This window comes from Cavia porcellus, unplaced genomic scaffold, assembly GCF_034190915.1.
Source record: "Cavia porcellus strain 051 isolate PalLab524CR breed Dunkin Hartley unplaced genomic scaffold, mCavPor4.1 scaffold_17, whole genome shotgun sequence".
Taxonomy (NCBI): Eukaryota; Metazoa; Chordata; class Mammalia; order Rodentia; family Caviidae; genus Cavia; species Cavia porcellus.
The window spans coordinates 53,289,163-53,316,549 of NW_026947500.1; the positions used below are offsets into that span (position 1 = coordinate 53,289,163).

At 54.3% G+C, this 27,387-nt stretch overlaps 1 protein-coding gene across 2 annotated transcripts; it reads left to right on the top strand.

Annotated features, from left to right (window-relative positions):
- Dtx4 (deltex E3 ubiquitin ligase 4) lies at positions 1-27,387 on the top strand. 2 transcript variants are annotated; one of them, XM_003464341.5, is made up of 9 exons: positions 1-361; positions 5,581-6,307; positions 10,947-11,008; positions 11,286-11,447; positions 13,459-13,520; positions 14,431-14,583; positions 17,517-17,678; positions 21,710-21,799; positions 24,570-27,387. In XM_003464341.5, exons 1-9 carry the CDS (start codon positions 151-153, stop codon positions 24,801-24,803), a joined length of 1,863 nt encoding a protein of 620 aa, XP_003464389.1. In that variant the 5' UTR covers positions 1-150; the 3' UTR covers positions 24,804-27,387. The 2 variants fall into 2 exon arrangements, with proteins under 2 accessions (XP_003464389.1, XP_063084228.1); XM_063228158.1 differs by lacking the exons at positions 21,710-21,799; positions 24,570-27,387 and adding an exon at positions 19,083-19,944.

Genomic DNA, 27,387 nt, shown 5'->3' on the forward strand with positions numbered 1-27,387 from the left:
CCGAGCTGAGCCGAGCCGAGCCGAGTGGAACCGAGCCGAGCCGAGCTGAGCTGAGCCATTCGAGCCGAGCCGAACCAAGCCCGCGGGTGTGGGGCGGAGCGCCCATGGGCCGGCGCTGAGCCGGGCGGGCGCGGGCCGGCTCGCCTCGCCATGCTCCTGGCCTCCGCCGTGGTGGTCTGGGAATGGCTGAACGAGCACGGCCGCTGGCGCCCCTACAGCCCGGCTGTGAGCCACCATATCGAGGCGGTGGTGCGCGCCGGGCCACGCGCCGGGGGCAGCGTGGTGCTGGGCCAGGTGGACAGCAGGCTGGCGCCCTACATCATCGACCTGCACTCCATGAACCAGTTCCGCCAGGACACGGGTGAGCTGCCCGCGCGCCTGCTCAGTGCGCGTGGCCCAGGCCCCTCCGTGGGCATCTGGGGCTGCCCCGGCTCGGCGGAGCCTCGGCCACCACCTGTCGTCCCATCCTCCCCTCCCCACGGCCCGGGCAGAGGGACACCGCGGCGCTGGCCGCTTGCCGCTGGCACAGGCAGAGTGCTCCGGGGAGGCGAGCGCTGGGGTTGCGGGGTTCCGGGCGCGGCCCTGGCCCGGAGGGACAGGCCTGGGCGGGCGGCGCGAGGGGCAGTGCCCGGCTGGGGTTGCCCGCCCGCAGGCCGCTCCCTTTGTCCCCCGGGGGCGGCAGTGGCGGCGGATTCTGCGGGGACCCGTCCTGGGGCGCTGCCGGCTCCAGCGCCTGCCCAGGGATGCGGGATTTCCAAGGATGCCGGATTCTCGGGGAGCTGCTTTACTGTCTCTCCCTGAGTTCCAGGCTGCCCCTGAGGCCACCACGACCACCCTTCCCAGGGACCGGCTCTAGGGCATCGGCAGGTGGGAGCCTGCGGGTAGCAGAGGTGGGGTCGCCGAGGGAGGACACGCGGGAAGACTGAGTCCCTTCCCCGCAGCCGCTGGTCCAGGACAGATCTGACTCCCTTTGCCTTTCCTGGGGCTGCGAGGCGAGGGGGTGTTTTTGCAATTCTGGCTGGGCTTTCCCCGGAGTGTGACGTAGGCCTCTTCCTGCTTGCGAGCCCAGTGAGCAGGTGTGACAAGGAGACAGGGTGAGGAGAGCCCTGTGGCTGGGAGAACAGCTGCTGGAGCGCCCGCCTGGCTTCCTAGGAAAGCCGCACATCCTGTGTGCTAATGAGGGCTGTCATGGGAAAGGGTCTCTTTCCTTTCTGAGCCTGCCCTTTCATCCTGACGCCAGCAGCCTCTTTGCCAAGGATTCTGCAGACACTGGCCAATTGAGTGCAGCTTTCTGGGGAAAGGATTCCAGAAGTGTTTGCATCTGGCAGGCTTAAGCCTTGGCCTGGAAGGCGGAGAGGAGAGGAGGAGCAGGAGGAATGTGGGGAGATTGGGCAGGGATTAAGTGTGGCCAGGAAAGAGAGAAGGTAGTTTTGCAACTTGCCCAGAGGTTGTGGCAGCACAGATTGCTGGAGTTGAGCGAGTGCTGATGCTGAGGAGTGGAGCCAGGTCTGAGGCACCTCAGGGCAAGTCCCTGTCCTGCTCCAAATGAAAATAGCTGGGCTTTAGCCTTTCTGTTTCAGACTAAGTCTCTGCACATGGAGAACCACCCTGATGATGTGCAGGCCCCAGTTTTTGTCGCGATTTGGGGAGGGACAGAGGCTTCACCTGGGTTGGAAGTCACCAGGAAAAACATGGTACCTGAGAGAGATCCTTCTCCATCCGAAAGCACTCTTCTGGCTATTAAGGTTGGCCAGTTGGAGAGAAGCCTGACCGAATGCACAAAAGCTACCTGCCTGGGTCTGGTCACTCTTCTCTAGGGACTGACTGGCCACTGCCTGCTGATTAGCAGTTCAGCTAGGGTTTTGAGCCTAGCCCTGGCAAGACCATCCAGGGAGTGTTTCCTCTCCCCTGGCAGATATTCCTTTTCTGAGTGCTGTGTCCTGTGTGACTCTGAGGGCTGTGGGTTCAGAACCCAGGGAGGCTGAGCCATGGAGCTCATTGGCTGGGGTTAAGCCCCTTCCTCTTTTCCCCACTAACACCCCTGTGGCTCCTCTCAGCACAACTCACTGATGAGACCCGTATGGAAGAGGAACCTAAAGCCACCAGTGCCTGAGCAGCTTCAGCCCAATGTTTAATTAAATCTCCCACTGTCCCCAAGCCAGTTTAAAGCTGGGAACCATGGACTTCCCCTGAATGAAAGAGCTGCAAGCACCCTGCAGTAGGACAATTCCCCTCTCCCTCTGGGTGCCTTCTTAGCCTTCTTCAGGCAGGAGTTTCTCTTGTTACAAGTTGCCTTGTGATTTCCCAGAATTCTCCATCCTTCTCCCCATCCCAGCTATTTACAAGGTCTCTTCAACAAAAATGTCACTCCTCACCAGCTCTGCCAATTGGAATTCTTGTCCATCAAAGCCTGTGTACTTTGTCATCTACTTCTTCCAGTGTGCCCCAGACCATCCAGGCCTTATTTATTCCATGCATACTTTCTGAGCCCTAGGACCTGGCCTACCTGTGGGATTAACTGAGAGCCACTTCTGTACTCTGGAAGGAAGCAGGTTGTCATTAGAGTAGATGCGGATAAATGTGTGACTACATGTTCAGATAGTTGCTGCAAAAACTATGGACCAGAGTTCAACCTGCTCCTGGAAGGCCCTGGGAAGCCTGGAGAGTTGGGTGGGCAGAGGGATCCGAAGGGAAGCTATACAAGGGATTTAGCAAGGAGAGGATATGGTCCGGTTTCCTGCCAGCAGGCATTGTGACACATTGTGCATCAAACATAGCCACTCACACCCTCGTCCTCTACCCTGTCAGAGCCTTGCACTGCCCTAGGAATGCTTGCATTTTGCCTTCTCCATGGTAACTGATGAGCACGCAGCGATATGTGATCAGCAATTAAGCAGCAGACAGCTAGAGTCTCCGGTCCAGTCCAGTGTAGCCTGTGGGCCCTTGCATTAGGCCCTGGAGTACAAAGACCTGCTCGACAGTGTCCCTTCCCCCACTCCCAGCACCCAGCAGCTGCACTGACCCTCAGTGCTGCCCCTCACACTTCCCTCCAGTGTGGGGCTTCAGCTGGGAGAGTTTCAAGAAATGACTGGGAAATGAGAGAGGACCTGAAGGAGACGGAGGATTTCTGTGGGTGGAAATGGCAAAAGAGAGCCGGGCATGGGGGCTCATACCTGTAGCCCCAGGTCTCTGGAAGGCTGAGGCAGGAGGGTCATAAGATTGAGCCCAGCCTGGACAGCCTTGTGACTTTACAAGACTCTCTCAGAAATAAAAAATGGGAAGGTGGAAATGTGTTTGAGTATAAAGTTCCTCCATTCAGTACCATAGAAAATGAAAAAGAATAGGAAGGGGGAGGGAGGGAGGAAGGAGAAAGGAAGAAGGAAGAGAAAACAGTGCAAAAGAGGTGTCTCAGTGGGGAACAGTGGAGGAGGAACCCCAGCGGAACACATGGCAAAGAGGTGCCAGCTCCCAGGGAGGTTGCGGGGTAGTGATGTGACCTCTGAAGATTCCCAGACACCTCCCAGGAATCTCCTGGATCTCAGCACAGCTGTTGAAAGAAAAGTGCCCTTTGAGCACATCAGTGAGCACCGATCAAGTGTGCCTTCTAAGACCTAGGCTTAATCCCTTCAGCTGTGAAGGGTGCTCATAACACTGTTGTGAGGATGATGTGGGGTGACATACTCGAGGGTCCTTTTATGTAGGAAAGTTTGTTAGAGTCTCCCCCCTTCCTGTCCTCCCTGCCGCCTATTTCTCCCCCAGATACACACACACACACACACACACACACACACACACGTTTCCTATACCTTCTGTCATAGAACAGATTCCAACAACAGTCACCTTTTTATTGACCCCCTTGCCTGGTGACAGGTGCGATTTGGGAGTCGTTATCTTCATCTGACCCTCAGATCTACCTGCTGAAGTGGCCACCTAGGAGAACACATGGGGAAACTGAGGCTGAACCTCAGAGTTGGAAGATCTGGGAACTCTGCTGTGCAGCCCAGAGCCCTGCTTGTTCCCCAGCAAGCTGGCCCCTAGGAAGGAAGCAAGGCCCCGCCCCTCCTTCTATGCTGAGACCCTGGTTCCTGGCAGAGGCCAGGCCTTGAATAGTGGATTGTTCTGCTTCTCCCTTGTGCCTCTGAATGTTGATGTTTTGGGTCATTAGGGGGCTTGGAGATGGGCTGGGGAGTGGGCTGTGACCCTGGCAGAAGCCTGAATAGCCATTGTTCCTTTTCTTCCCCTCTTGAATGGGATTCTGTCCCCCCTGGGTTGCAGGAGGGGGTGGGTCAGAGGCCAGCGAAGGGGAGCCATTTCCCACTGCTCCATGGGTCAGGCTTGGCTGAGATAGCAGGGAGCCCAGCACCCCGAAGCCCTGCCCACTCCTCAGCTTGACCTCAGCCTGGTGTCCTTTGCAGGAGAGAGCCCTGGGAGGCTAGGTCTGAGTCTGGGTGCAGGTGTAGGATGCACAGTGGAACAGGAGCAATTGTCCTTTGCAGTTCTGCAGGGTCCTTTCTGCTGGGCTGTTAGACTGGCTCAGCCTTTCCATACCCAGGTGAGACTGTCCAAACATGGCTGCTGTCCTCAGGAGGTCAGCGCTTTTGAAAGGGAGACCTAGGATCCTTACCAAAGTTTCTCATGTCCATGGCAAATGTTACTGTTGTTGACCTAAGATTTAATCTTGGGGCATAACTATGCGTTCTTTTTGCCGACTCCTACCCCCACCATGATACACCTTTTGTTCAGTTATACCCTAAAAAGCCACAGCCAGCTGCAACACCCCCAAGAGGCAAACCAAGCTGTCCCTGCGTCCCCAGCCCTGTGTCCTTTTCCCCTCGATGCAGGGCAGCAGCGGGACAGGGAGAAGGAATGGGTGTCTGTGTTGAGAGCTTTGTGAGTTCCGTGCAAACTTTGGGGTATGTGTGTGAGAGCTGGCCCTTGACATGTGCAAGCATTTGTTGAGTCGGACAATTGAGTCACATCCAGTTTTACAGAACCCCTGGGAAAGAGTGAGCCTTCTGTTTCTCAGGCAGGAGAGCTGGCTCAGACGGGCATCTTTTATCAGCTCCTAAGTCAGTTAATTTGTTTGCACACCATTCTGTCCTGACTGCAAGCCAGGAGGCGTGCTCCATGCACTCTGGCACTTGCTCCCTCCCCCACCACCCGCTTGCTGCATGCTGTTTTCTCAGGTTCTAGCCTGGTTTGAGTGGAAGCTCCTTAAACACAGGAAGGAAGCTACACAGCTGGCATATACCTGTGATCCCAGCACGCTGGGAGGCTGAGGCAGGAGGATTCCAAGTTCAAAACTAGCCTGGCCAACTTAACAACTTAGTGATGCCCTGTCTCAAAATTTAGAACAATTTTAAAGGGCTTGGGATATAGCTCCATGGGAAGGTTCTAGATTCCCTCCCTGGTGTTCTAATCTTAAATAAATAAAAGGCAGGAATGACTCTTGTCCAGCACTGTTACTCAGTGGGCTGCGTAGGGCCTGGCACACAGTAGGACTCCTCTTGCGTCTGTATATTAACACAGCTGGGTCCTGTGTGATTCTACCCTGACCTCTACTCTGTCCTTCCCTGGCAGGGACCCTCCGACCGGTTCGCCGCAATTACTACGACCCGAGCTCAGCCCCCGGAAAGGGTGTGGTGTGGGAGTGGGAGAACGACAGCGGCTCCTGGACGCCTTATGACATGGAAGTGGGGATCACCATCCAGCACGCCTATGAGAAGCAGCACCCCTGGGTGGACCTCACGTCCATCGGCTTCAGCTACATCATCGACTTTGGCACCATGGGCCAGATCAACCGGCAGACCCAGCGGCAGCGCCGTGTGCGCCGGCGCCTGGACCTCATCTATCCCATGGTCACCGGCTCCCTACCCAAGCCGCAGTCCTGGCCGGTCAGCCCTGCATCACCAGCCTCTCCCCCTGGGCCACCGTGCGCCTGTCCGCAGTGTGTGCTGGTCATGAGCGTCAAGGCAGCTGTGGCCCAGGGGGGCACTACGCCCCAGCCCGCAGCAGCGACCCGCAAGAACACTGTGCCCCTCTCAGGGACCGTCAAGCTACCCTCAGCCCCGGGCCCTGCAGCCAAGCCCCTGGATGGCATGGGCACCACTCGAGGCCCAGGGAAGACTACCCCGGCACAGGGAATCCGGAGACAGGCCACCAGTACAGTGGCAGGGACCGTGGTGGGCTCTCCGGCCAGCCCCCCGGGAGCTGACAGCAAGGCTGGGAGGGTAGCCCTGGCCACCCTAAGTCGGAACAACCTACAGCGGTTGGCCATCGCCCAGTCCCGGGTGCTGATTGCCTCTGGGTAGGTCCTCATACCTGCTGTACAACCCTTGGTCTGCCTCCCAGGTCAGCAGCAGCGGTGACGCTGAGCTATGCTTTGGTCATGGGCACTGACCCCTGGCTGCAGGCAGATGGGGAGGGTTCACCCTGGACTCCTGCAGACAAGGCTCTTCATCGAGATGTGGGCATGGTATTGCCATGGCACTCAGGACACAACCTCAGCCGTTGAGCCAGGGTTGAAGCGACTATCTGTACTAGGTCTTTGTGAGCCACACTGGCAGAGCCCTGCCATGCTCCCTTTGGGGCCTGGTTGTCATCACCTGTTGGCTGTGGCTCTGGGAGGCAGGCAGCATGCCTGGGGCAGATTCACTTGCTCAAGAGGACAGAGTGGGAAGCCAGCAGAGGCTGGGGTGCGGCTCCAGGGCACCTGGCTCTTCCCTGCAGGGTCCCTATCCTGATGACTGGTTTCTCCCTGTGCCTCAGCTCCTCTGTGCTGGTAACACCCCAGGGGCGATGCAGCTCCTGTTAGCATTGCTTTGCATATTCTTGATCTTCCTGGTCACAGACTTGGGGTGACCCACATCAGCGCTTCAAGCTGGCTTCTGGTGACCCACTCGGTCTACCCTTTCCCTGGGGACCCGGCTCTGCCCCGCCTCCGCCCCACCTCCCCCTCCCCCCTGCAGAGGGTCAGGATGGACTGAGCTGAGTGTTGGGTACCTGAGCCTGAATCTGTGCTCCTAGCTGGCTGCCCAGGGAGGAAGGGGTGGACACCCAAGGTGTCAGGGGACTAGTGTCCGTGCTTCCTCTCTGCACCAGGTGAGCACTGGGGGTCCTCTGAGCCACTCCCTGGAGCCCCTGTGAGATGGCCCCAGGGAGAAGGTGTGTGCCCTTGGTGTTACTGTGTTCCTTCACTAGGGTGAAGGCACCACGCCCAGCTCTGACTCCCCTGGGAGGGTCATAGGCCCAAGTTTCAGACAAGAGGTTAAGGCCCAGCTGCTTTCGTGGTGGGGGCCTAGGGCTCGTGCTCAGCCCCAGGGCTGGTCGAGCATTCTGTGGACGTGGAACAGTGGCCTCATCCTTCCACATGAGGCGAGCAGGAGGAGGAAGTGAGGTGGCCCATGGCTCATGAGTGGAGTGCAGTGCTTCAGGCATGCCCCCCTCCCCAAGGCTGCATGGTCATTACCTTAGAGATTGTGTATTGAAATGAGCTGTGTAGCTGATGGAATGAAGCAGAGGCTGGATAAGTCTCCGCCTCCTCATCCCATGCCCTTAACTAATGCCAAGTGACCCTGGGCCAGTGGAGGCGCTGCCCGCTGGGCTTTGAATCTCAATGAGGGGGGCACAGCCTTTATCTCTGCCTCTCTCCCTCCTCATCCACCACTGGCTGCAGCACTAGAAGGCGGGAGGACATGCCTCGTACACTGTCAGAGGGCTTGAAAGAGGAGCTGGGTTCGTTTCTGTTTGGTGCCCCTCTGCCTTGCAGTCCTTCCCTTTCTACCTCTTCCGGCCCCTCTGGCCCTCCAAGGCCTTTCTCAGCCACTTAATGAGCGTGTTCATTCCTTTTGTTTGGCGTTGCCACCAACCTTCTGTTGCTGTTCGGCCTCGCCCCTCCCGGGCTGCCCGTGACCTCTGCAGACAGCTTTCCCATGGAGAAGACCGGAGGAGATGCAGGATGAAGAGGGGGGTTTAAGGAGGAACAAAGGAGGCCGTGGTGGGTGCCATGGAGGGCAGGAGTCACCTGGCTCCTCATGTCGTCTGGTCCTTAGCTCCAGCATGGCTGGTTGTTGTAGTGACGGGTCCATTGTGTCCTGCGTTGGGTCTTGTGTTGGCACTAACCCAGAAAACTACCTCTCCCCCCACAACCCAGTGTGTGCAGCGCTCTCCCTCTCCATCCTGTCCTGAAGCCTCTCCTCTCTCCTCTCTGCTTAGTTTTCTATTTTATCAGCAAATAAAACGTGGGCCCTCCACTGCTGAGAACAACCCAAGGGCCGTTTTGGGGGGCTCTTTGGGCCCCGTTGCCTGGAGGATGAGAGGTGACTCTCAGCACTGGTCAGGCAGAGCTGGGGCCCCAGCTGGCAAGATAAGGCAGGTTTTCCTCTAACTAGGAGCCTTGGAGGAGGGGCTCCGCTGCTGCGGGCTGGACACTCCCCGAGGGCCTGCCGGCTGCTCTCCACCTGACCCCGTCCTTGAGAAGTTGGGGAACCCAGGACCCCAGCCTAAATGTCAGGGTTGGGCCTGGTATGATCTCCAGGCCGGGAGGGTGTGAGCAGTCACCCCAGGTTGTGCTACAGCTAACTTGTGCTAGATCCTCAATGGTCACAGGAACCCAGCACAGGGGAGAAAGCGCGGAGGTTGGGCAGCACTCCCAGGGTCCAGGGCTGGGCAGGCTGAGCAGCTTCAGTGTCACCTGTTGGTGGGGGGGAGGTTCCTGCTTGTCTCCATCTCCAGCAGTTCAAGGCTGCTCTGACAGTAGGGGTGTTTCCCAGGTGATAAGATCAGGGTGTGGAAACCTGCCTGTCCAGTTTGCTGGAACAAAGGTGGCTTTGGTCACCCAGGGCTCTGCCCTTTATCAGCTGGGCTGGAGAGAGGAACAGTGCTCTCGGGTTGGGCCAGGGGAGCCCACAGGAGGATTCTCTCAGGCAGGTGGAGGAGAAGCCCAGGGCCTAGCTGTGGCAGCCTCCTGGGCAGTTGGTGTGGGCCGTCTTTGTCCTGAAGGCAGCTCCCAGTTCTGCCCTGAGGCTCAGAAAAGTGAGACTGGTGCTGAGAGGAGCGGCTGGTGGGGCTGGGGATGGAACCTGTGTTCCTTGCAGCTCCTCTGTGGTGAGCCCTGGCTGGCCCTGCCTGGCAGGCTTCAGGTCCAGACCAAAGCCTGTTCCTAGATTCTCGGCCTAGCTTCCCTTCCTGAACACAGACAGATTTGTCCAGGGGACAGCTCAGGAGGAAGAGGACGCTTGGTGGCCGGGTGCAGACACAAACCTTCTGCCATCCTTCTCCCAGCCCTGGTATGAGGCTCTTCTCTAAGGGCCCCCTCCCCTCGGCCACAAGTCACCCTGCTGCTGCCCCAGGCCCCGTCCAGCTCTGCCCTCTGTTTGAATCTGCTGCACTCCAGTCCACATTCTCTGCCTGCACCCAGGGTGGTAGGGGGTAGCCTAGGAGCTCAGCCCAGGGAGCAGGCTAGTGTCTTAGTCTACGTGTTTGTGATCTGTAGGAATTGTGCTCATTTCCGGGAACTGGTGTATGACTGCCACAGCATCTTAACCAGATTTCCTTCCCCTTCCCATCTCCACACCTGCTACCACCCATTTTCTATCATCTGTCTCATTTTGCTCTTTATTCTGTGGGCATCTCTTATCAGAGAACCTTGTGGTATTTTAGCTTCTGTCTGATTTATTTCACTTAGCATTGTAGTCTCCACATGCATCCATTTTTGCATGGATGGCTCAAATATATTATTTTTTATGGCAGAGTAGTACTCCACATTTTACCCATTCATCTAGCCCTGAGTTAGTCTTTGCCAGTGTGATCTTGGTGCTGGCTTCCGTGTCTGTGAAGCAGGGTGGACACAACACCTCTTGCCTGGGTTGTAAGCACCTGGCTGGTTGCTGGTGGGAGGCAAGCTGGGACGTGTGAGGACCCTAACCAGAGACAAGAGGCCCCGTGGGGTGTCATGCTTTCTACAGCGTCCCAGAATGGAGCTCAGTGGTTGGCACAAACCAAGGCTGGGGTACTTTACAAATTCTTTTCCTTCTGTCTGTCTGGTTTCCCAGTACTGCCCACCAGTTCCTGGAGACCTCTCCCAGCCAGCCAGCTTCCCCGCCCCACGGAGCCCCTGGATCCCCAACCTTCTTCCTTGCGTGGGTGGCCTAGCGCTTTCCAAACAGCTGTGCCTGTGCCCCACCCGCCCGCATTGCAGAGGACAGAAGGGGCCTGGAAGGGGAGGGGCCAGCCATTCCAGCCAAGTTCCCCAGGCTGTGCTGGGGCCACCCTGTGTCTGCTGCTTACGTGTGCCCAGAGAAGGCGCGGGTTCATGTCTACCTGCCCTGTGCAGCGGTGGGAGACTCGGGTATGGACTGCTTGCTTTTCTCTTTGCTTCAGTGAGTACTGATTGAGTGCCGATTTGTGCGGGGCACTGAACACTGCAGACTCAGGTATTTGCCCTTGAAGAGCAGACATTCTAGAAGGAGATAAGAAGCCAGGACTTATTTTAAAAGATCGTAAATTCCATGAGAAAAAGATAATGACGCCTGTAGGAAGGTTTGGGAGTCCCAGGATAGCGTGGAGGGGTAGCAGGATCAGATAAAGTGGTTGCAGGGTCTTCACAGAAGAGGTCAGATCTAAGCCAGAGGGCTGTGCGGTTACTTTATGGAAAGCACTATGGCTGGAGGGACCAGGGCATGCAAAGGTCCTGAGGTGGGAGGGCCGGAAAGCCACGTGGATTGAGAGCTGTTAGACCTTGACCATGACCCCTAGCAAACAGAGCCACTTGGAGCACCGCAGTTAGCAAAAGGGCGATGGGGCCTGACTTCTGTCTTAAGCCTGTCACCACCTCCTCCTTCACCGGCTGCTGAGTGAAGATCTTCGCCTTCGAGGCGGAAATACCAGTTCATGCCATCTCACCTGTCAGAAGCCTGATGGATCTGCCCTTCCTTTCCTTTCTGCAGGGTCCCGACGGTCCCCGTGAAGAACCTCAACGGATCGAGTCCCGTCAATCCCGCCTTGGCAGGTAAGGCCCCCCAGGGCTGGGCTTGCTGAGAGAGAAAATTCCGGAAATGAAACATGCCTGAGGCTTGGGCGGGGGAGAGACGGGTGTGCCTCTCGGCATAGGGAGACCCTGTGAGTTGCACGGAGAGGGCGGGAGGAATCTGGGGAGATCTGGAATGCTACCATAGAGAGCAAGCAGAGACCTTGGGATATGCTGGGAAGCCCGGACTGCGGCAGGGAGGGAGCTGTGTGGGGATGCAGGGCTCCTCTTTCAGCCCTTCCTCGCCCCTGCCCCGCAGGAATCACCGGAATCCTGATGAGTGCTGCGGGGCTGCCCGTGTGTCTCACCCGCCCCCCTAAGCTCGTCCTCCACCCGCCACCTGTCAGCAAGAGCGAGATCAAGTCCATCCCAGGCGTTTCCAACACAAGCCGCAAAACCACCAAAAAGCAGGCAAAGAAAGGTACGGGCCTCTTGCTCTGAGGTGATTTGGGGTCAAGAACTTGGCGCTACAGGGGTCCTGCAAGCAGGTTTTGATGATACCAAGGTTGTGTGTGGATCAGACAGTCGCACCTTCAGAAATAACAACGCACAGTGCGAGAATACAGAGAACAAAAGTACTATGTGTGGTATCAGACGTGCATACTACAAGAGAAAGAATACTTTGGCCTGATTGGACTCATATCCTGACTTTGTCATTTGCTACTTGAGTGACTGCATGGAGCCTGTGTCTTCTCTCTTCATCGTGGGGTAAAAATGGCCACTCTTGCTGCTCAGCAGGAACCAGGTGTGGTCACAGACTGCAGTGGATGTTTAAATTAATAGAAGATGCCTCACGGGCCCAGGTCCATTGCATGAATGCCCTTGCTTTGGATATACTTACCCTGTCTGTCTTGCTTCTTTCTAGAGCAATTCTGGAAGTCCTTTTTTATTGGTGTCTTTGCCTTCACTGTCATGGCTGCCTGTATGCCCCAAATCAGTTTAAAATGTTTACCTTTCATAGTCGTTTTGACAGTAGGGGGAGCTGAAGTTGCATGGTGCCAGAGCTAATCAATGAGGTAAATAGGGACACACTGACATTTTTCTGAGCTTGTTCATTAGATGGTACACAGCAGTCACATGCACCAAATTTTTGATCATACCTATACACACACTCAGAAAGGAGGACTTTTGGAACTACTTCAGAAAGTGGCAAGAAAAATGTGTGCTTGAAGCAGAGGAGTCTAGTTTTTGACAGGGATTAATGATGATGCCTTTGACTGCAACAGTTTGTTTTCTAATTTAAATATTCACAATGTATTTTGATCAAACCAAGTGTGTCCTGTTATTGTCCTGACAGTCAGGAAGTAGCCACCATCTTGGCTCCCTCTGGCTCTTCTGGGTCCCCTGGCACTTGAACCCTCCTTGAGGAACACTTCCCTGTCCCTTAGCCTGACACACAAAGGGTTGGTTCTGGTCCTTGGCCTCCAAGGCTCTGACTCAGCCCCCACAGCAGGTCTTTCTGGGTGGGGAACACTGTTGTTATCTCCCTTGCACACTTCTTGTGAGGTTTAAGTACAGCTGTCTTCATGTGGCCTCAGCCCAGGCAGGGCGAGTCATAGGTTCCGTTCATAGGTGCTTGATTCTTACAAGACACGCAGGATACAGCTCCTGAGCTTCGGGCCATTCACCATCCACTTCTACAAACCCCTGTCCTACTTTCTAATCTATTAAAATTACCTTGCTCAAGTGAACTCAGTTGGCCTGCTTGAAGTCTGATCCAAAGGGACAGGGTTTTGCACTGTCGCCCTCTTCCTGTTATTATTAATGGCACAGATCTTGCCTTTAGCTGGCAGAGTGCAGGGGCTGCCTGTCCATTAGCTTGCGAATTGTGACAGCACTGCTTCCAGGCAATGCGATCAATCCCGAGTTTTATAGGTGAAAAGACAAGCTCAGCTGGAGCTCTCTGCCCGCAGGCTGCCACTTCCTGAGAGTCCCTCCCAGAGGAGCCCCAGATCCCTGCCACTGTCGGGACATTCCCTGGGCCTCTCCCCTCCGCGCTGCAGGGCCACCTCTGCCATCTGGGAGCTGTGAGTCCTGACTTTCCGGCTTCCTATAGGAGTACAAATGTTTGCTGAAAGCAGCTTTGCATGCAGACTGCTTTCATTTCTTCTATTTCAGCTGTTTGTGAAGAAAAGAAACTCCCTCATTTACCGCCTCTGAGATGTGGGTTAGCTGGAAATAGGCAGAGGTGGGTCAGGGAAGTAGCCACAGGTGGGGTGGGCCGATGCCAACGCATCACTCTTCCTCAGTTTACCCAGTGGCTCTTCCACAACCTGAATTCTCTTTCACTCTCTCAAATCCACTTGCAGAATGAGCTGGCAGGCTTTTCTGCCTGGAATGTGGCTCTCATTCTCCTCTCCACAGGCCTGAGTTGGGAAGGCCACTGGACTCCGGCCTTTTGGTGGTGACCTGTGATCTCTCTGTCCCTACAGGTAAAACCCCAGAGGAGGTGCTGAAGAAGTATCTGCAGAAGGTCCGGCACCCACCCGAGGAGGTGAGCACAGGTGTCACCCCTCCCCTGCATGCATGATCTGTCCTGGACTCTACGAGCAGAGCTGTCAGGGCAGGCGGCATCAGGGCTCCGAGGTTCATGATTAAGAGCTTTGGCTATGACCACAGCTGTCCCCACTTAACAGGATACTGGCTGATTTTCAGCTCCTTTCCAGGACAGTCTGAACTTAGGAAGGCAGCAGGCTACTCCAAGGACATTGGCTTTAAATGAACTTGGCTGGAGTCGGAGCATCTTGGGGCAGCGCCTAGCCTCAGAGACACCTGGAGTGTGATAACAGGAGGTGGGCGCTCGCAGGAGAGGCCAGGAGCTGCGCAGCCCCCAGCGCTGGCCGCAGCGAGGCAGCACGGAGAACGACAGATACATGCTTCTAAAACAGCAGTGCTGATGTTGACAAAACTATTGCAGATTTATTTAAGCAACAGCCTCTGGGACTTTGAAAATTCTTTTAAAAATATTTTAATTCTTAAAATTGTTAGGAGCACATGTGCAATACCGATGATGAAATTCATCTTGGGGTGCTGATGCAGGCACACTCCGTATCTTCTTACCTCCCTTCTGGCCCCTCTCCTGTGCCCTTCCTTGCTGTCTTGGTTCAGATCAGGGGCCCCTTTACAGTGCGGTTTAAGTTAAGTTTGACAGAGCACTCCAGCAAAGATGGACCGTGCATCCTGAGGGTACCCAAACGACACACATGTGAGCCCAAGTTAGCATGGTCCAATACCAGGCATGACTGCTTTGCAGGGCAATGAGTATAGTATGTGAATCCCCAAAGCCACCCCACAGCTGCTGCCAGCTTCTTGGGTTTTCTAGGAGAGGCCCAAAGCGACTCCCTGACCCCTGAATGTGCAGGGTGGGTGGCAGTGACGGCCCCACTCTACCCCTCATCCCACAGGACTGTACCATCTGCATGGAACGCCTCACAGCTCCCTCAGGCTACAAGGGCCCACAGCCCACGGTCAAACCGGACGTGGTGGGCAAGCTGTCACGCTGTGGCCATGTCTACCACATCTACTGCCTGGTCGCCATGTACAACAACGGGAACAAGGTGTGTGCCTGCTGTGGGGCTGCTGCGGGGACCCAGGGCCTGGAGCACCCCTTTTCTTCCCCCAGGAAGTCTGGGCAGGCTTAGAGGATTCCCAATGGCAGAGTGATCATCCTTCTCAGCAGGAGCGGTTCTCCCCCAAGTTGTCTTCACTTTGTCTCTGGGCTCCACGCCCCAGCTTTCCCCAGGGGTTTGGAGGGAAGTGGCCCATTGCTAGGGGAAATGGACCCTCTTGGTGAAGGCTGGAGGGGCTCTTCATGGCCTGTTCACGCCTGCCTGGGCGAGGGGTTTTCCATTGTCTTTTCCCCCCAGGATAGTGAGTTTAAATTGTAGCTTATTTCCTCTGAAGGGCTTCAGAAGCCCTGACTGTCCCCTCTGGAGGGCTAGAGATCCTTGTCAAAGCTGCTGCAGACCCCGTGGATAAAGGACAGGGAGACTGTTGGTGACCTGATTACCGGACAGTGGGGAGGTTTCCCCAGACGGTTGGTCCTCAGGGCTCTGGGCCCTGCCGTGGGTGACAGATGATTCCCCCCATTTGATGTCTGTATAAGCTTTTCTAAGTCACTGCCTTGTGTTCCTTTCTTTGCTCCCACCTCCACCTCCAGAGCCTGAATCCTGTGCCTTTCTCCCATTCGTTCCTCCTGAGTCTAACGTTTCTCTGCTATCTTTTGATGTTCCCCTCATGCAAACTGTCTGACCTTCGAGGCTGCTCTGTGAATCTGTTATGGGGAGGGGTAGCAGCAAGAGAGAAGCCCATCTGTGTAAATCCTGGCTTAGAAGCTGATGACCTTGGGAAAGATCTTTCTGCCTTGCTGAGATCTCATTTTCCATCCAGAAAATAAAGAGAAAACAGTACTCATTTTGTAGGCTGTAATCCTAATGGTGGTGGCTTGGATTGCTGCTGTCATTTCCCTCATCTTTGCCTTCTCTATGGGTTGAGGTCCCAAAAGGGTTATTTTGTGGCTCTTCTTGGTGTTTGTAGACTCAGACCCAGGCCATTACCAGTCTGTGGTGGAGGACCTCATTCTGGACCCCATGCTCAGTCCCCACCCCTGCCAAAGGTTTTCTTTCCAGCATTGCATTTTCAAAGGTTGTTTTGATGTGAAGAGTGTGCTTAGCACTTTTGGTGCTTTTTGGATGCCTGAATAATTGAAGAATGCGTAGTAAGGCTTTGAACATGCATGCGTAATGCTTCAGAATTCTTTCTCAAGGCAGCGGCCTTGGTTCTCCTTTGTATGAAGGCTCTGAAACGTGTATTTTCATCTCATCAAATGCAATGGAGGAAAGCGGGTGATTCACCCGTGGTCATGAGGAAGTGAAGGCCCGGGCAGAGAGCTGGGCCCTGGCCCAAAGCGTCCTCACCCTGAATTTGAGCCGTTCCTCTAGATGAGCACAGCTGGGCTGGAAACGCCCAGGCTAGCCCAGTGAGCCTGCCTCCCAGAGGGACGGGACTCTCTGAGTGCATGGGTCCATGCTGTGCTCATGCCAGGGTTCTCTGTTCCTGAGCTGGGAGTTCCGCGTCCTAGCCTTCCACAGGCTCTGCCCATCCCTGCAGGCCACTCCTCCCTGGATCTTGCAGTGAAGCCATGGCGCTCCTGTCCCCATGTCCAGAGCTAGTGGTGGCCCTGAGGTCCCAGCCCCAGAGAGCAGTAGTAGACATTGATCTTGTGATGCCTCAAATCCCTTCTTTAAAAAGCTGATATGCTCAACTATTTCAAAGAAAGACACATTATGGTTGTTACTGTTAATTACGGGTTGTCTTCTGGTGAAATACTGTGTTGCTTACATTGTTCTGCTCTGATCTGCTTTGCTATGTCCTGTTTTGTCTTAATCTCTTTAAAAAAATAAAAATAAAAAGCTGGATGTAGTGACTCACACCCATTATCCCAGCACTCAGAGGCTGAGGCAGGAGGATTGAAAATTTGAGCCCAGCCTAGACAACTTAGTAACCTAGGAAGACTCTATCTCAAAATTGAATTAAAATTAAAAATCAGCTGGGCTTGTAACTCAGTGTGAAGGCTCTGATTCCGCCTTCACTATTGAAAAACCAAAGTCAATAAATTGGACTTAGCTTATAAGTTCTTCCTATCTAATATCAGAAAGTGAGGCTGTGTGACAGGAGGGCTGTACATTTGGAATCCTGTAAGTGATGGCATCCTGCCCTCCTTTTTGTGAAGCACTTCCCCTCTGTCCTTCTGACCCAAGTTATGACCATTTGTAAAGCCAGCTTTATTTACTGCTGCATGATGTACTTTCTGTCTTCTCTCGAGGCTGGGTTCTAAACCCGCTGAGCAGGCATTGGGCTGCTGGAAACCACATACGCTGATCACATTTAGAGATGCCAAGTGCTAAGCCCTCCCTGCGGATCACTGCCTTTAATTCCCCAGCAAATGAGCAAGACAGATATTATTCATTTTCTTGTTCTGCATGGAAACTGAGTCTCAGAGAGGTTAATTAATTTGCCCAAGGTCACAGAGCCGGTAGGTGAGAGAGCTCAAACTCAAACTTGGGCACTGTGATTTGAGAATGGAGCTGCTACAATTTATAGCCTTCCTGTTCTCACCAGCAGAGTCTTCTTCTGGGATCCGGGTGGCTTTATGTAGAGAATCCCCCTAAGTGAGTGATGCTGTTGAAAGCTTGCTGTCTGACCCATCCACCTGGGACTTAGTGGTAAAACAGTGACTCCTGTGTAGATCCCATGCTGGTCCCACTTAAGGACAGGGGCGTCTTTTTATGTCCCTTAGCATGGAGCTGGGGGCTGTCTCTGGACCTTCTTTCCCGCTTCTGTGGAGGTCATCGGGCAGGGTTTCAGGTCTGGTACTCAGCTGAGTGCACCTTCCTCCCTGCTCTGCCCCTGGGTCCTCGATCTCTGGTACCTTCTGGAGTCAGGTGGGGAGCTGGTAACCAAAGTTTGTTCCCTACTCTGGTCATCTCAGGACGGGAGCCTGCAGTGTCCAACATGCAAGACCATCTATGGGGTGAAGACGGGGACGCAGCCACCGGGGAAGATGGAGTACCACCTCATCCCGCACTCCCTGCCCGGCCACCCAGACTGCAAGACCATCCGCATCATCTACAGCATCCCGCCTGGCATTCAGGTGAGCCCCATGCCTTCCTCGGCAGCCCCTTCCCATGCCGTCCGCCTTGAGTGGGGCTCACCCCGCACACCCTCCTTCGCCTCCATTGTCCTTGCTTTCCTATGACTCCTTCAGGATCCTTTGTGCCCACAAAGCAGGGACAGGCCCCACCCCTCCCTCCTGCTTTTACACCAACAGTGACATTTCGGGCGCTTTGTTTCACGCCCTGCGGTTTCCCGAGAACAATGTCCTCTGTGGAGTTCTCCACGGCCGTCTAGAGAGAGCTTCCTCATGGCTTCCTGTGTCTGTACAATAATCCGTCGTATGAATAATTTCATTCAGCAGCTTCTCTTTGATGGGCTTATGGATTGTTTCCCATCTTTTGCTGCAACGAATTGTGCTGTCATGAATAACCTTGCGCACATGTGAAAATATCTGTCCAGGAATCCTGTCAAAGTGGAATTTCTTTGTGGGACCGTGATTTGCATTTCTAATTCGATAGCTACACTTGGCGCTTTGATTTTTGCAGGCATTTCTTTCCTCTTTGGCTCTTTGAAAGAAAGTCCTTAAGGGCAAGTTCGAGCAGTGTTCCTGACAGTAAACACAAATGGGACCCTTCCTTCCCACGGCGAAGCCTTTTCTGAATGTGCCAGGGTGCAGACTGGACCCATTTCTTTAGCGGATATTTATTACTTCACCCTTGTTACCCCCTCCCGTTTGTCTTCTTTAAAGTATTTCATTTTTTTCTGCTTCTGTGAAAGGTGTGGTTTCCCTGTTTCTCTCGCAGCCAGTTCCTTGTCTTCTGTCTTAGAACAGTTGTTTGAGTGTATGTGACAGCTCTGCTGTGTTCTGGGTACCAGAGAAGTTAGCTGAAGTCCCCATGGTAGTGGAGCTGGGGCATATTAAAGTAGACAAAGAAATGAACCAGGAACTTCAGAGTACTCATAAGTGATAAGGGAATAAAATGGAATGTGTGAAAGCCTGTGAAAGAACAGCATGAACAGGTGGCACACAGGGCCTGCTGCGCCCAGCCAAGTCAGGGCCTCTACCGGTCCGCTCTCCGCGACTCCTTGCGTGCTTCTCCCTACAGTCTGTCCCGAAGCCTCTACCGGTCCGCTCTCCGCGGCTCCTTGCGTGCTTCTCCCTACAGTCTGTCCCGAAGCCTCTACCGGTCCGCTCTCCGCGGCTCCTTGCGTGCTTCTTCTGCTTCTTCTTTCGTGGCGGGAGAGGCACTCACTTTTATAGGGTTACAGTGGCCAATCAGTTCAAAGCGCGCGATGCGGGCTGATTGGCTAACATCAGTTGTTGCTAGGCAGACTATCTTACAGGGCGGGTTGTTTACCAAGCAGGAAGCAGGAGATAAGCGCCATCTTAGCACACTCGATGGGAGGGGTAATCTAGCTCAGGCTTTGCTCTTTCCTACAGGCCTCACGTCCGCCAAGTAAGGCGACCGGGCTCGGCCGCGGCTCCCAACAGATCTCGAGGTAGCCAGTGGGGCAGGAGGATCGTGAATGTCAGCACAGGGGTCAGGATAGACTTCGGCAGCCTTGGCATGCACTGGATCTGGATGGGCATCTGCTAGGCAGAGCACCTCACCGCCGGAGCTCCAGAGCAGAGCAGCTGCTTGCTGTCTGCTGCCTGCACAGAGCACGAGCTGCCTCAGGCACAGGCTTGAGACTAAGCGCCACCCTTCCTGCAGACAGCCACTGCCTGGGAGATGCTCAGGAAAACTTGTGACTGCTACACCTCGTATTGGCCTGAATGTCCTAGCCTGAGAGTCAGTGCCAGGCTGACCAGTGTAAGTGGATGCAGCACACAGTTTTGGGATGGCGCAGTAATAGACCTGGGAGCAGGTGGCCTGGCTCGAGACAGTGCAGCCCAGGGAATAATGCACACCTGCGGTGATCGCCTGAGAAGGGACACATGTGGCTGCGAGACCTCCTGACATGCACAATCAGGCCCTGCCGTGCAGGGAGACCGGATCCTAACTCCCTGCAGTCAGGCTGTTGCAGACAATAAATTTAAACACCGTATTCTTTTTCATCCTTTTCAAATCATGGTGCATAATAAGAGAAAATGAAAACTCAGGGCTGAGCAGGGTGACACATGCCCATAATCCCAGCATTCTGGGAGGCTGAGGTAGGAGGATTGAACCTGGGTAACTTGGCAATATTTTGTCTCTCCAGTCCTTGCATAGGACTGGAGATGTAGCTCATTGTATGGGGCATTGTTCAAACCCAAGTACCATGAAAACAAAGCCAAATAAAAAACCCCAATGTTTTCTTAAGGTTTTGTCACTCATTCATTTATAGTCTGGATGCATTTGGTAGTTCTCTGCAGGAGAGGCTGCTGACAATGGCATAGGATTATGACTGTTACCTAAGTTGTATTCAGAAGTTCTTTAAAGCAAGATTCCATCCCTGAGGGGTCCATGCTGCTCAGAGATTCTAGATAAGTATGTGTGCAGAGTAATGGCATTGATTGTTGGAGTCCATTGCCTCTCGTGAGCTTCTCAAAGGAACCAGTGGATCCATGGGCAGTCTGGAGTCTTGGTCTGTTCTTTGTTGCTATAGGAGAATAGCTGAGGTGGGGCGATTTATAAAGAATAGAGGTTTGTGTGGCTTATGGCTCCAGGGGCTAGGAAGTCACAGACCAGCAGCTGCATCTGATCAGGGTGTATTAGTCATAAGATACATAACATATGTATAACATACATATGAAACCCTTCGAATGTGATATGTAAAGGAGTACAAGGTGAGCTTTTGATGGCCGCCTGCAGAGGCCAATGTGGAAATTGCAAAAAGGCCATCTGGGTGCTGGAGGGCCAGCAGACTTGGTCAGAAGTCACCTGTTTGGAACTCCCCACAGAAACCCACAAGCATACATATTGGAAATCCAGAGAGGCTGCACTGGAAGTCTAGGGATGGATGCCCAAAGGCAATGGCAGAGACAGGAGCACCTGTGAAGAAGCTTCTGCCAGACTTCTTCCTTTCCCTTTTTATTCTATACAGGCTGCAAGCTGATTGGTGGGTGCCAGCCACAGCCAGGGTGGGGCTCCCCTCCTCCATGTTTCTGTCAGCCACACCCAAAGTCATGCTAAACTGACTGGCTGGGCATTTCTCACATGGGTTGCCCACAGTTCACCATCTCGCAGGGCCTGGTGCTACTTCAGCTCCGGTGAAAAAAGCAGAAGACAAGCAGATGTGTGCAGAAGAGAGAAAGCATGAGGAGCAGTGTCACCTTGCAGAAGTGTGGCTTTCACTTAATGTATCCACGCTTATAGGCAGGAGGGGTGTGTGTGTGTGTGTGTGTGTGTGTGTGTGTGTGTCCCCGTCAGGAGAGCATCAGCCTCTCCTAGTAATCCAGTTGGTTTTGAAGGCCCGGGGCCAACACAGCTGCAGTGGAGTCAGACTTCTCAGGTCCCCAGCCACTACAGCATTGGGATTCTGGATTCTGATTGGGTTTTCCTTTTAGTTTCTTTCCCACCAGTGGCCTGAGATCGCCTCTGCAGCCGTGGGTGACACTAGCTAAAGTATCGCGAGACTTTTAGTCTTGAGACTTTTAGTCCTGAATATATCCTCGTCAATATTACCAAGTAGAACAGCAGTTCAGAACTCCCAGAGATGCAGAGGAAATCTGCAAGTCACTGAGAAGACCCTGCCCTCACTGACCCTAGTGCAGGGATGCTCTGTTACTCGGTGTAGTTGTCTGGAGTGAGCCGCGGGAACCTGCCCTGAAGTCTGAGCAGAGCTGCAACCATCACGGAAGCCACTTAACTTCTCCGGGGTGCAGTTTTCCCATCTGTGCAGCAGGAGGGGATAATGACACTAAGTGGGTTGACATGCCCACATCCATCTAGAAGGCTCCAGCGGGCTATGTGGTCAGACTGAGGTCTCGGATGCCACGGATACCATGGATGCCATGCATGTGTGTGAAGCAGCTGCTCACGCTATGTCAGTCACTGGCTGTTATTGTCATCACTGTGCCAGTTCCTCCACTTACCAGAGAGATTTTCATAAAGGACCTTTTGTTTTCTTTCTTTCTGCTTTCAGGGGCCGGAACACCCAAACCCCGGGAAGAGCTTCAGTGCCCGCGGCTTCCCGCGACACTGCTACCTTCCAGACAGCGAGAAGGGGAGAAAGGTAGGTGCACGTGCTTTGGGGCAGGCCGGTGCACGTGCTTTGGGGCAGGCCGGAGGCTTAGCTGGGGAGCAAGGGGGAGCCTGAGGTTTTGCTTCCTGCTGATCTGAGATGGCTTGGTCTCATTTTATTCTAGAGGCCCACAGCAGTGAGGTCACATCTGAGTCACCCATAGAGAAGGATGAGTGTGATCAGAATAGGGTTTTGTTTTTGTTTTTTTTTGTTTTTTTTTTTTTTTTGCTGTAGAAATTTTATTTTTCTCCTCACCAGTGTATTTCTAGCAATAATGGTCCCTCTGTCTGCAGTCCTGCTACTAAAGACAGGTACTGGGGGCTCTACTCACAGTGACCCCAGGAGCTTGAAAAGACTCAGAACCACGCATGCATGACACGCTTCATCCTAATGAGAGCCCTGGCGGATCACACATTAGAGGAGCAAGCACTGCCCTGGAGGGAGATCTTCATCAGTGGGGGGTTATTCTATTTTATATCTTATTTATTTGCAGTATTGTTGATTGAACCCAGGTCCTTTTTACTGAGCTATATCCCCATCAATATTGCTTTTTATTTTTTAGTTGCTAAGTTGCCCAATGTTGGTCTGAACTCTTGGTCAGGCAAGCACCTACACACCCAGCTAGGATCATTTTATCTTTGCGTATTTTTGTATTCTTGGACCTTTTCCCCAAAGAGCAGAGCTCAGACTAATGATTGGATTCTTAGATTCCCAGCAACTCACAATCAGACTTCTGTGGTCCTATGAACTCTAATTAGAATAAAAACTTTTCATTTATTTTTCTGTGGATGAGACCAGAAAAAATTTTCCTTGCTCTCAAGAAGCAAAAAGAACCATTGGTCTGTGTGGAATGCTGGGGAAAGGAGCGAATGAGGGGTGCATTCCCATCTGCTCACTCTCTTGATTTTAGCTCCTTAAGTCAGCAAATGTTCAGTTCTCACACATACTGTGTGTCAGTTTCCGGACTATGCTTTGTCATAGTCCAGGATAAGGCACTGGGAAGTTTGGTGTCTAGCAAGGGCTGCTTCTGTCTGCAGATGACCCCTTCTCTTGGTGTTCTCCCTGGCAAAGAGCAAGCGGTCTCTCAGCTCTCCTGGGAAGCATTATTCCCATCCATTGAGATTCCTTTGAATAACAACCACTGTCTCTCCAAATTACCACCTCCTAGCTACCCTTGGGGGGATTTTAACAGATGAATGAAGGCGTTCATAAGCTTCCACCTTCACGCTGCTGCAGGTACCTTTCTGTTCTGGAATCCAGGTCAGAAGAGCAGCGCTCTGTACTCCATGTCTTCCCATTGGAAGGGAGCCAAGTCTAGGAGAGATGCCTTGTGAGTGGTGGTAAACTTGCAGAAGGCACAGGGAAGCCCCTGCAGGGTGCTACCTTGGGCCTGGCTGTGTCCTCCTCTTCCAGGGAGGAAGCAGATAGGTAGGGACAGTGAGGGAATCAGCCACAGGGTGAAGGCGCAGGACATCATTCCTGGGTTAGGAGCCAGGGCTAAGCCTGATGGCTGTTTTCAGTGAAGAGCCGATTTCTGTGCTGGAGCCTAGGTCTGTTTACCTCAGGGGGTGCTGCAGGAGTCATGCTTCCCCTCTGTGTCCCTGATGCAGCCTGGGTCCCTGGGGCCTAGGTCGGACCCTTGTTCGTCCCCACCATATCCTCACGGCTCCTTCCTTCCCATGCTGTCTCCCCTCCATGATCCTGGGGAACACTGCTTCATCTCTTGTCCGCCTCTGTGTAAGTCACGCAAAGCATGGCGTCTGACACCAAATGCCTTTGTCTAAGAGAAGTGAAATTTAACATCACCCAAGCTGTTTTGGTGGCTTTCACTCTTCCTTTTTTCCAGTCTGCAGCATAACATAGAAACATCTGCGGGTGTGAGATTTAGCCCTCTTCCCTCCCCAGGTGCAGGACTGCAGTCCTAGACTTCACTGCAGAGTGAGGGCTGATAAAGAGCCCGGGCCTTGGAGCCAGAGAAGCCTGGGTCTGAGGCTCAGCTTTACCATTCATCAGCTGTGGAAGCTGGTGTGAAGTTTTATGCCCTTCACACAGATTTTGAACCCGTAAAGTGGTGATATTTCTGTCTGCATAGATGGAATGTGGGAGGGATGAGGCGAACGTAGCGTTTGTAAGATGTGGTGTGACTGCTCCATTGCCATAATGACCCCTGTCTGTATTTACTGACTGTGTCTGCACGGCCTTCTCTCCCGGGATCCCTGGCCCCTCCCTGACCTGAGATTGCTCAGAGCTGGCCTTGTGCTTGAAACCTCCTGACTCCAGTCAGTAGGTGATGATAAGAATCCTTGGCCCTCTGTGTGCTGTGACCATTGCATGACTCATTGTCTGGCGCTTGTGAGTTATTACTCGGGAAACAGCGGCTGTCATTTTAAAGTTAGGATCTCCCTGCCCCACCAGCCCGTACTGTATTTGAAGCAGTTCCATCTAGAAAGGGTGGCATTTTTATCAGGGACCCTGCTCTGACCAAGACTGCAAAGGGAACATTAGATATCATTTTCGCTTAGTCAAGATTTTGCTGAATTTGGATGAATTAGGACATTCAGAAATTCTCCTGCATACCTCCTGGGCCTCAGTTTGCTCACCTGTAAAATAGGGTCATTAGTTGCTCTTGCCCTTTACCTGGCTGAAGGGCAGTGAGGACCAGCAGAGCAAGTAGACACGAGAGAGCCTGGAATTGGTCAGAGTGCTTGCAGAGGCCTCTGAGCAACACTCTGCTGCTTTGGCCCTTCCCTGGTTCCTCCAGGTTCTGAAGCTGCTGCTGGTGGCCTGGGATCGCCGCCTCATCTTTGCCATCGGTACCTCCAGCACTACGGGCGAGTCTGACACGGTCATCTGGAATGAGGTGCACCATAAAACAGAATTCGGCTCTAATCTCACTGGCCATGGCTACCCGGATGCTAATTACCTGGACAACGTGCTGGCAGAACTGGCTGCCCAGGGCATCTCTGAGGACAGCACTGCCCAGGAGAAAGACTGAGGCTGGAGGGGCTCTGAATGGTGCACCAGAGGACTGCAGGGCAGGAGGGGGGCGGGATTCGAGGTGGACATTGGTATGATGCCCTTCCCGCCTGTCCATTTCCATTCCATGGTCCCTCCAGCCCCAGGGGCTGAGAGGGAGCCAGACAGAATCAATGACATCATTCATAAACCTCATCTGACCCGGGGCACATGGGTGAGGGCTATTCCTGTGGAGTCTTCAGTGCTGGGTAGATGAATACTCCCATCTTGCCCGCCCTGGTAGGGGTACGGTCAGCACTTGAGGTATGGACAGGTGAGCTCCTCTGCACCCTGGCCTTGTGAAGCCGAGGTTTTCGGCCTCAGCCGGCTACTTGCTGCTTCCACTCTACTCCAAAAGTGGAGTTCCTCCTTTTCTCACTGTGCAAGGTTGGGGGGAGCAAGTGGAGCCACCCGCTGAACCTCTGTCACTCTGGGAGTCCGAGGCCCTGGTGCAGAGTGGGGTGGACTCGGCATCAAGTGGGCCGGGGAGGCAGAAGCCACTGGAGCCCCACTGCCCTCGGCATCTTCCTCGGGGACTCCCTTCCTGCCCACCCTTTAGCCTGTCTGAGGTAGCTGGGGGTTCTGGGCCTCACCTCTGGATAACACCTCATGATGTGTTTCTAGCCCCTGCGATCAGACCAGAGCCTGCTGTCCACTGAGCCCCAGCACTGCCCTCCTCCGGGGAGGGGGAGCCCATGGCCTTCCCGGTACACCCCAGACCAGCTCAGAGTCTGTGGGTTTCATCTCGTCACTGTGAGTGGAGCCCACGCGGGCTCTGCGCCACCCGTGTGTGTGCGTGCATGTGTGCCTGTATGTGTGTGCTCGTGTGTATGCATCGGAGTGTGTGCATGTGTGTGTATGCACGCATCAGTGGGCTGTGAAGGTGGAAGGAACCTGATGTCCTTTGCCTCCGTTTCACAAAATGCCAAGCCCCAGCTCTGTGGGGCCTGCGAGATCCTAATGGCCCCATGACCCTCCTCATCCCCAGCCCATCTCAGAATAAAGTGGGATACCAAGGGGGCTAGAACTGTGCTTGGGGAGGTGCATGGCGGGGAGAGCCAGACTCCTGCTCTTCTCACTGTGTTCCAGGACCAGCCGCGCAGTGCCCTGTGCAGCCTGGGTCTGAGGCATGCTGTCTGCACTGTGGCCTGGCATGGTGTTGGGCCTAGTGCCCCCTCTTCCACCATGATGGATCTGGATCTCGGCCCCTACTTTCAGCCCATTGCTGGCTGGGTCAGGGCCACCTTGCATCTAGGCTGTGTCCCAAGACTCTGTCTGTCCCCTCAGTTTCCTCTCAGCTTTTTTCCTATGAAGGAAAAGGTTGGGGGTCTAGAAGGGAAACCTAGATCCCCCTCTGAAAGTGGGTTCTTTGATCTATGTGTTTGGGAGAGTTCCTCTGGGTACTAATTTGAGTTTATATACCTCATGTTTTGGGGGTTCGACATATATATACGCATATATTTCCCTAAGAGGCAGAAGTTTTCTGATGCTAGGAGACATAGAAACAAGGCCATGTCCAGCGGTGGTACTGAAGTCAGAAGCAAGGCCAGGCTTTCCCCAGGGCCGCTGAGAGCTGCTTGCTCTGAGGCCTGCGGCCATTCTAGTGTTGGTGTGGCTGGTGGAGTCACCTGAGTGTCACCAGATTCAATCCCAGGAACACAGACTGGCCCCAGTGGGACTCCAGGATGGGCCCTGCTCCCCACTGTCAGCTTAGGCTCTCAGCAGTGCTCAGGGGCTCTGACCTCGCCTGGGTGCGAGTGCGGGCAGGAAGTAGGCAGAACTGAGTAGAGGAGCATCCTGGGGGAGTTACTGGCGGCTCCCACGGCAGCTGCGAGGCTACTGGAGAGGCTCATGGGTGGGCAGCGGGCCTGTGGGCAGAGAGAGGGAAGATGAGCTGTGGCCCCTGGTGCGGGGGGGGGGGGGATCACCCCTGGAGGGTGGGGAAAGCCCCCCAACACACATACCCTACACTCTTGGCCTTGGCCTCCCAATCTTTCATCAGGGGACACCACGTGCCCTCACCCTCCTGTGGCCTTCCTCTCTGGGGCTGCTGACTTTGCTGCCCTCTGGCTTTCTGGACAGGGGCGAGGTCCTGGATAGCCCTTTCCCGGACAAGTGGTTGGGGGAGGCAGGACAGAGCGACCCGGAGAGGCCCTTGCTGGACTCGGCAAGGGGCTGCCAGCACTGTGGCTGCAGAGAGGGCGAGCGGGCAAGAATGGGCACCTGGACAGATGCGCATGCCCAAGGGGCCGGCTGGTGCCTGCGTGGTCGCGCATGCCCGGGTTTTCCTTGCTCCCTTTGCGAGAAGAGCGTGGGCTCTGTGGTTCGCTGCATGGCCACGGTGCTTGGACTGGTGTGGCTGTACTGCTGTGTGCGCGATGGGACGGGCAAGGCCCGTGTGAGAAGAAAGAGGTGGGCGCCACAGGGACAGGCAAGCGTCCACGTGCTCTGTGCTGTTTGTAATCGCTGTGATCCGGGATCCTTGATGTTGCTGTGTCAGGTACCTCGCCCCCTGGTGCTCATGGGGTGTCCGTGCAGAACAATAAATGGCAACTTGACAACCA

Coding starts and splice junctions, on each gene's coding strand:
- Dtx4 (XM_003464341.5), top strand. CDS start 151: ATGCTCCTGGCCTCCGCCGTGGTGGTCTGGGAATGGCTGAACGAGCAC. Junction 13,521..14,430: donor TCCGGCACCCACCCGAGGAG/GTGAGCACAGGT, acceptor CTCATCCCACAG/GACTGTACCATCTGCATGGA. Junction 21,800..24,569: donor ACAGCGAGAAGGGGAGAAAG/GTAGGTGCACGT, acceptor TGGTTCCTCCAG/GTTCTGAAGCTGCTGCTGGT.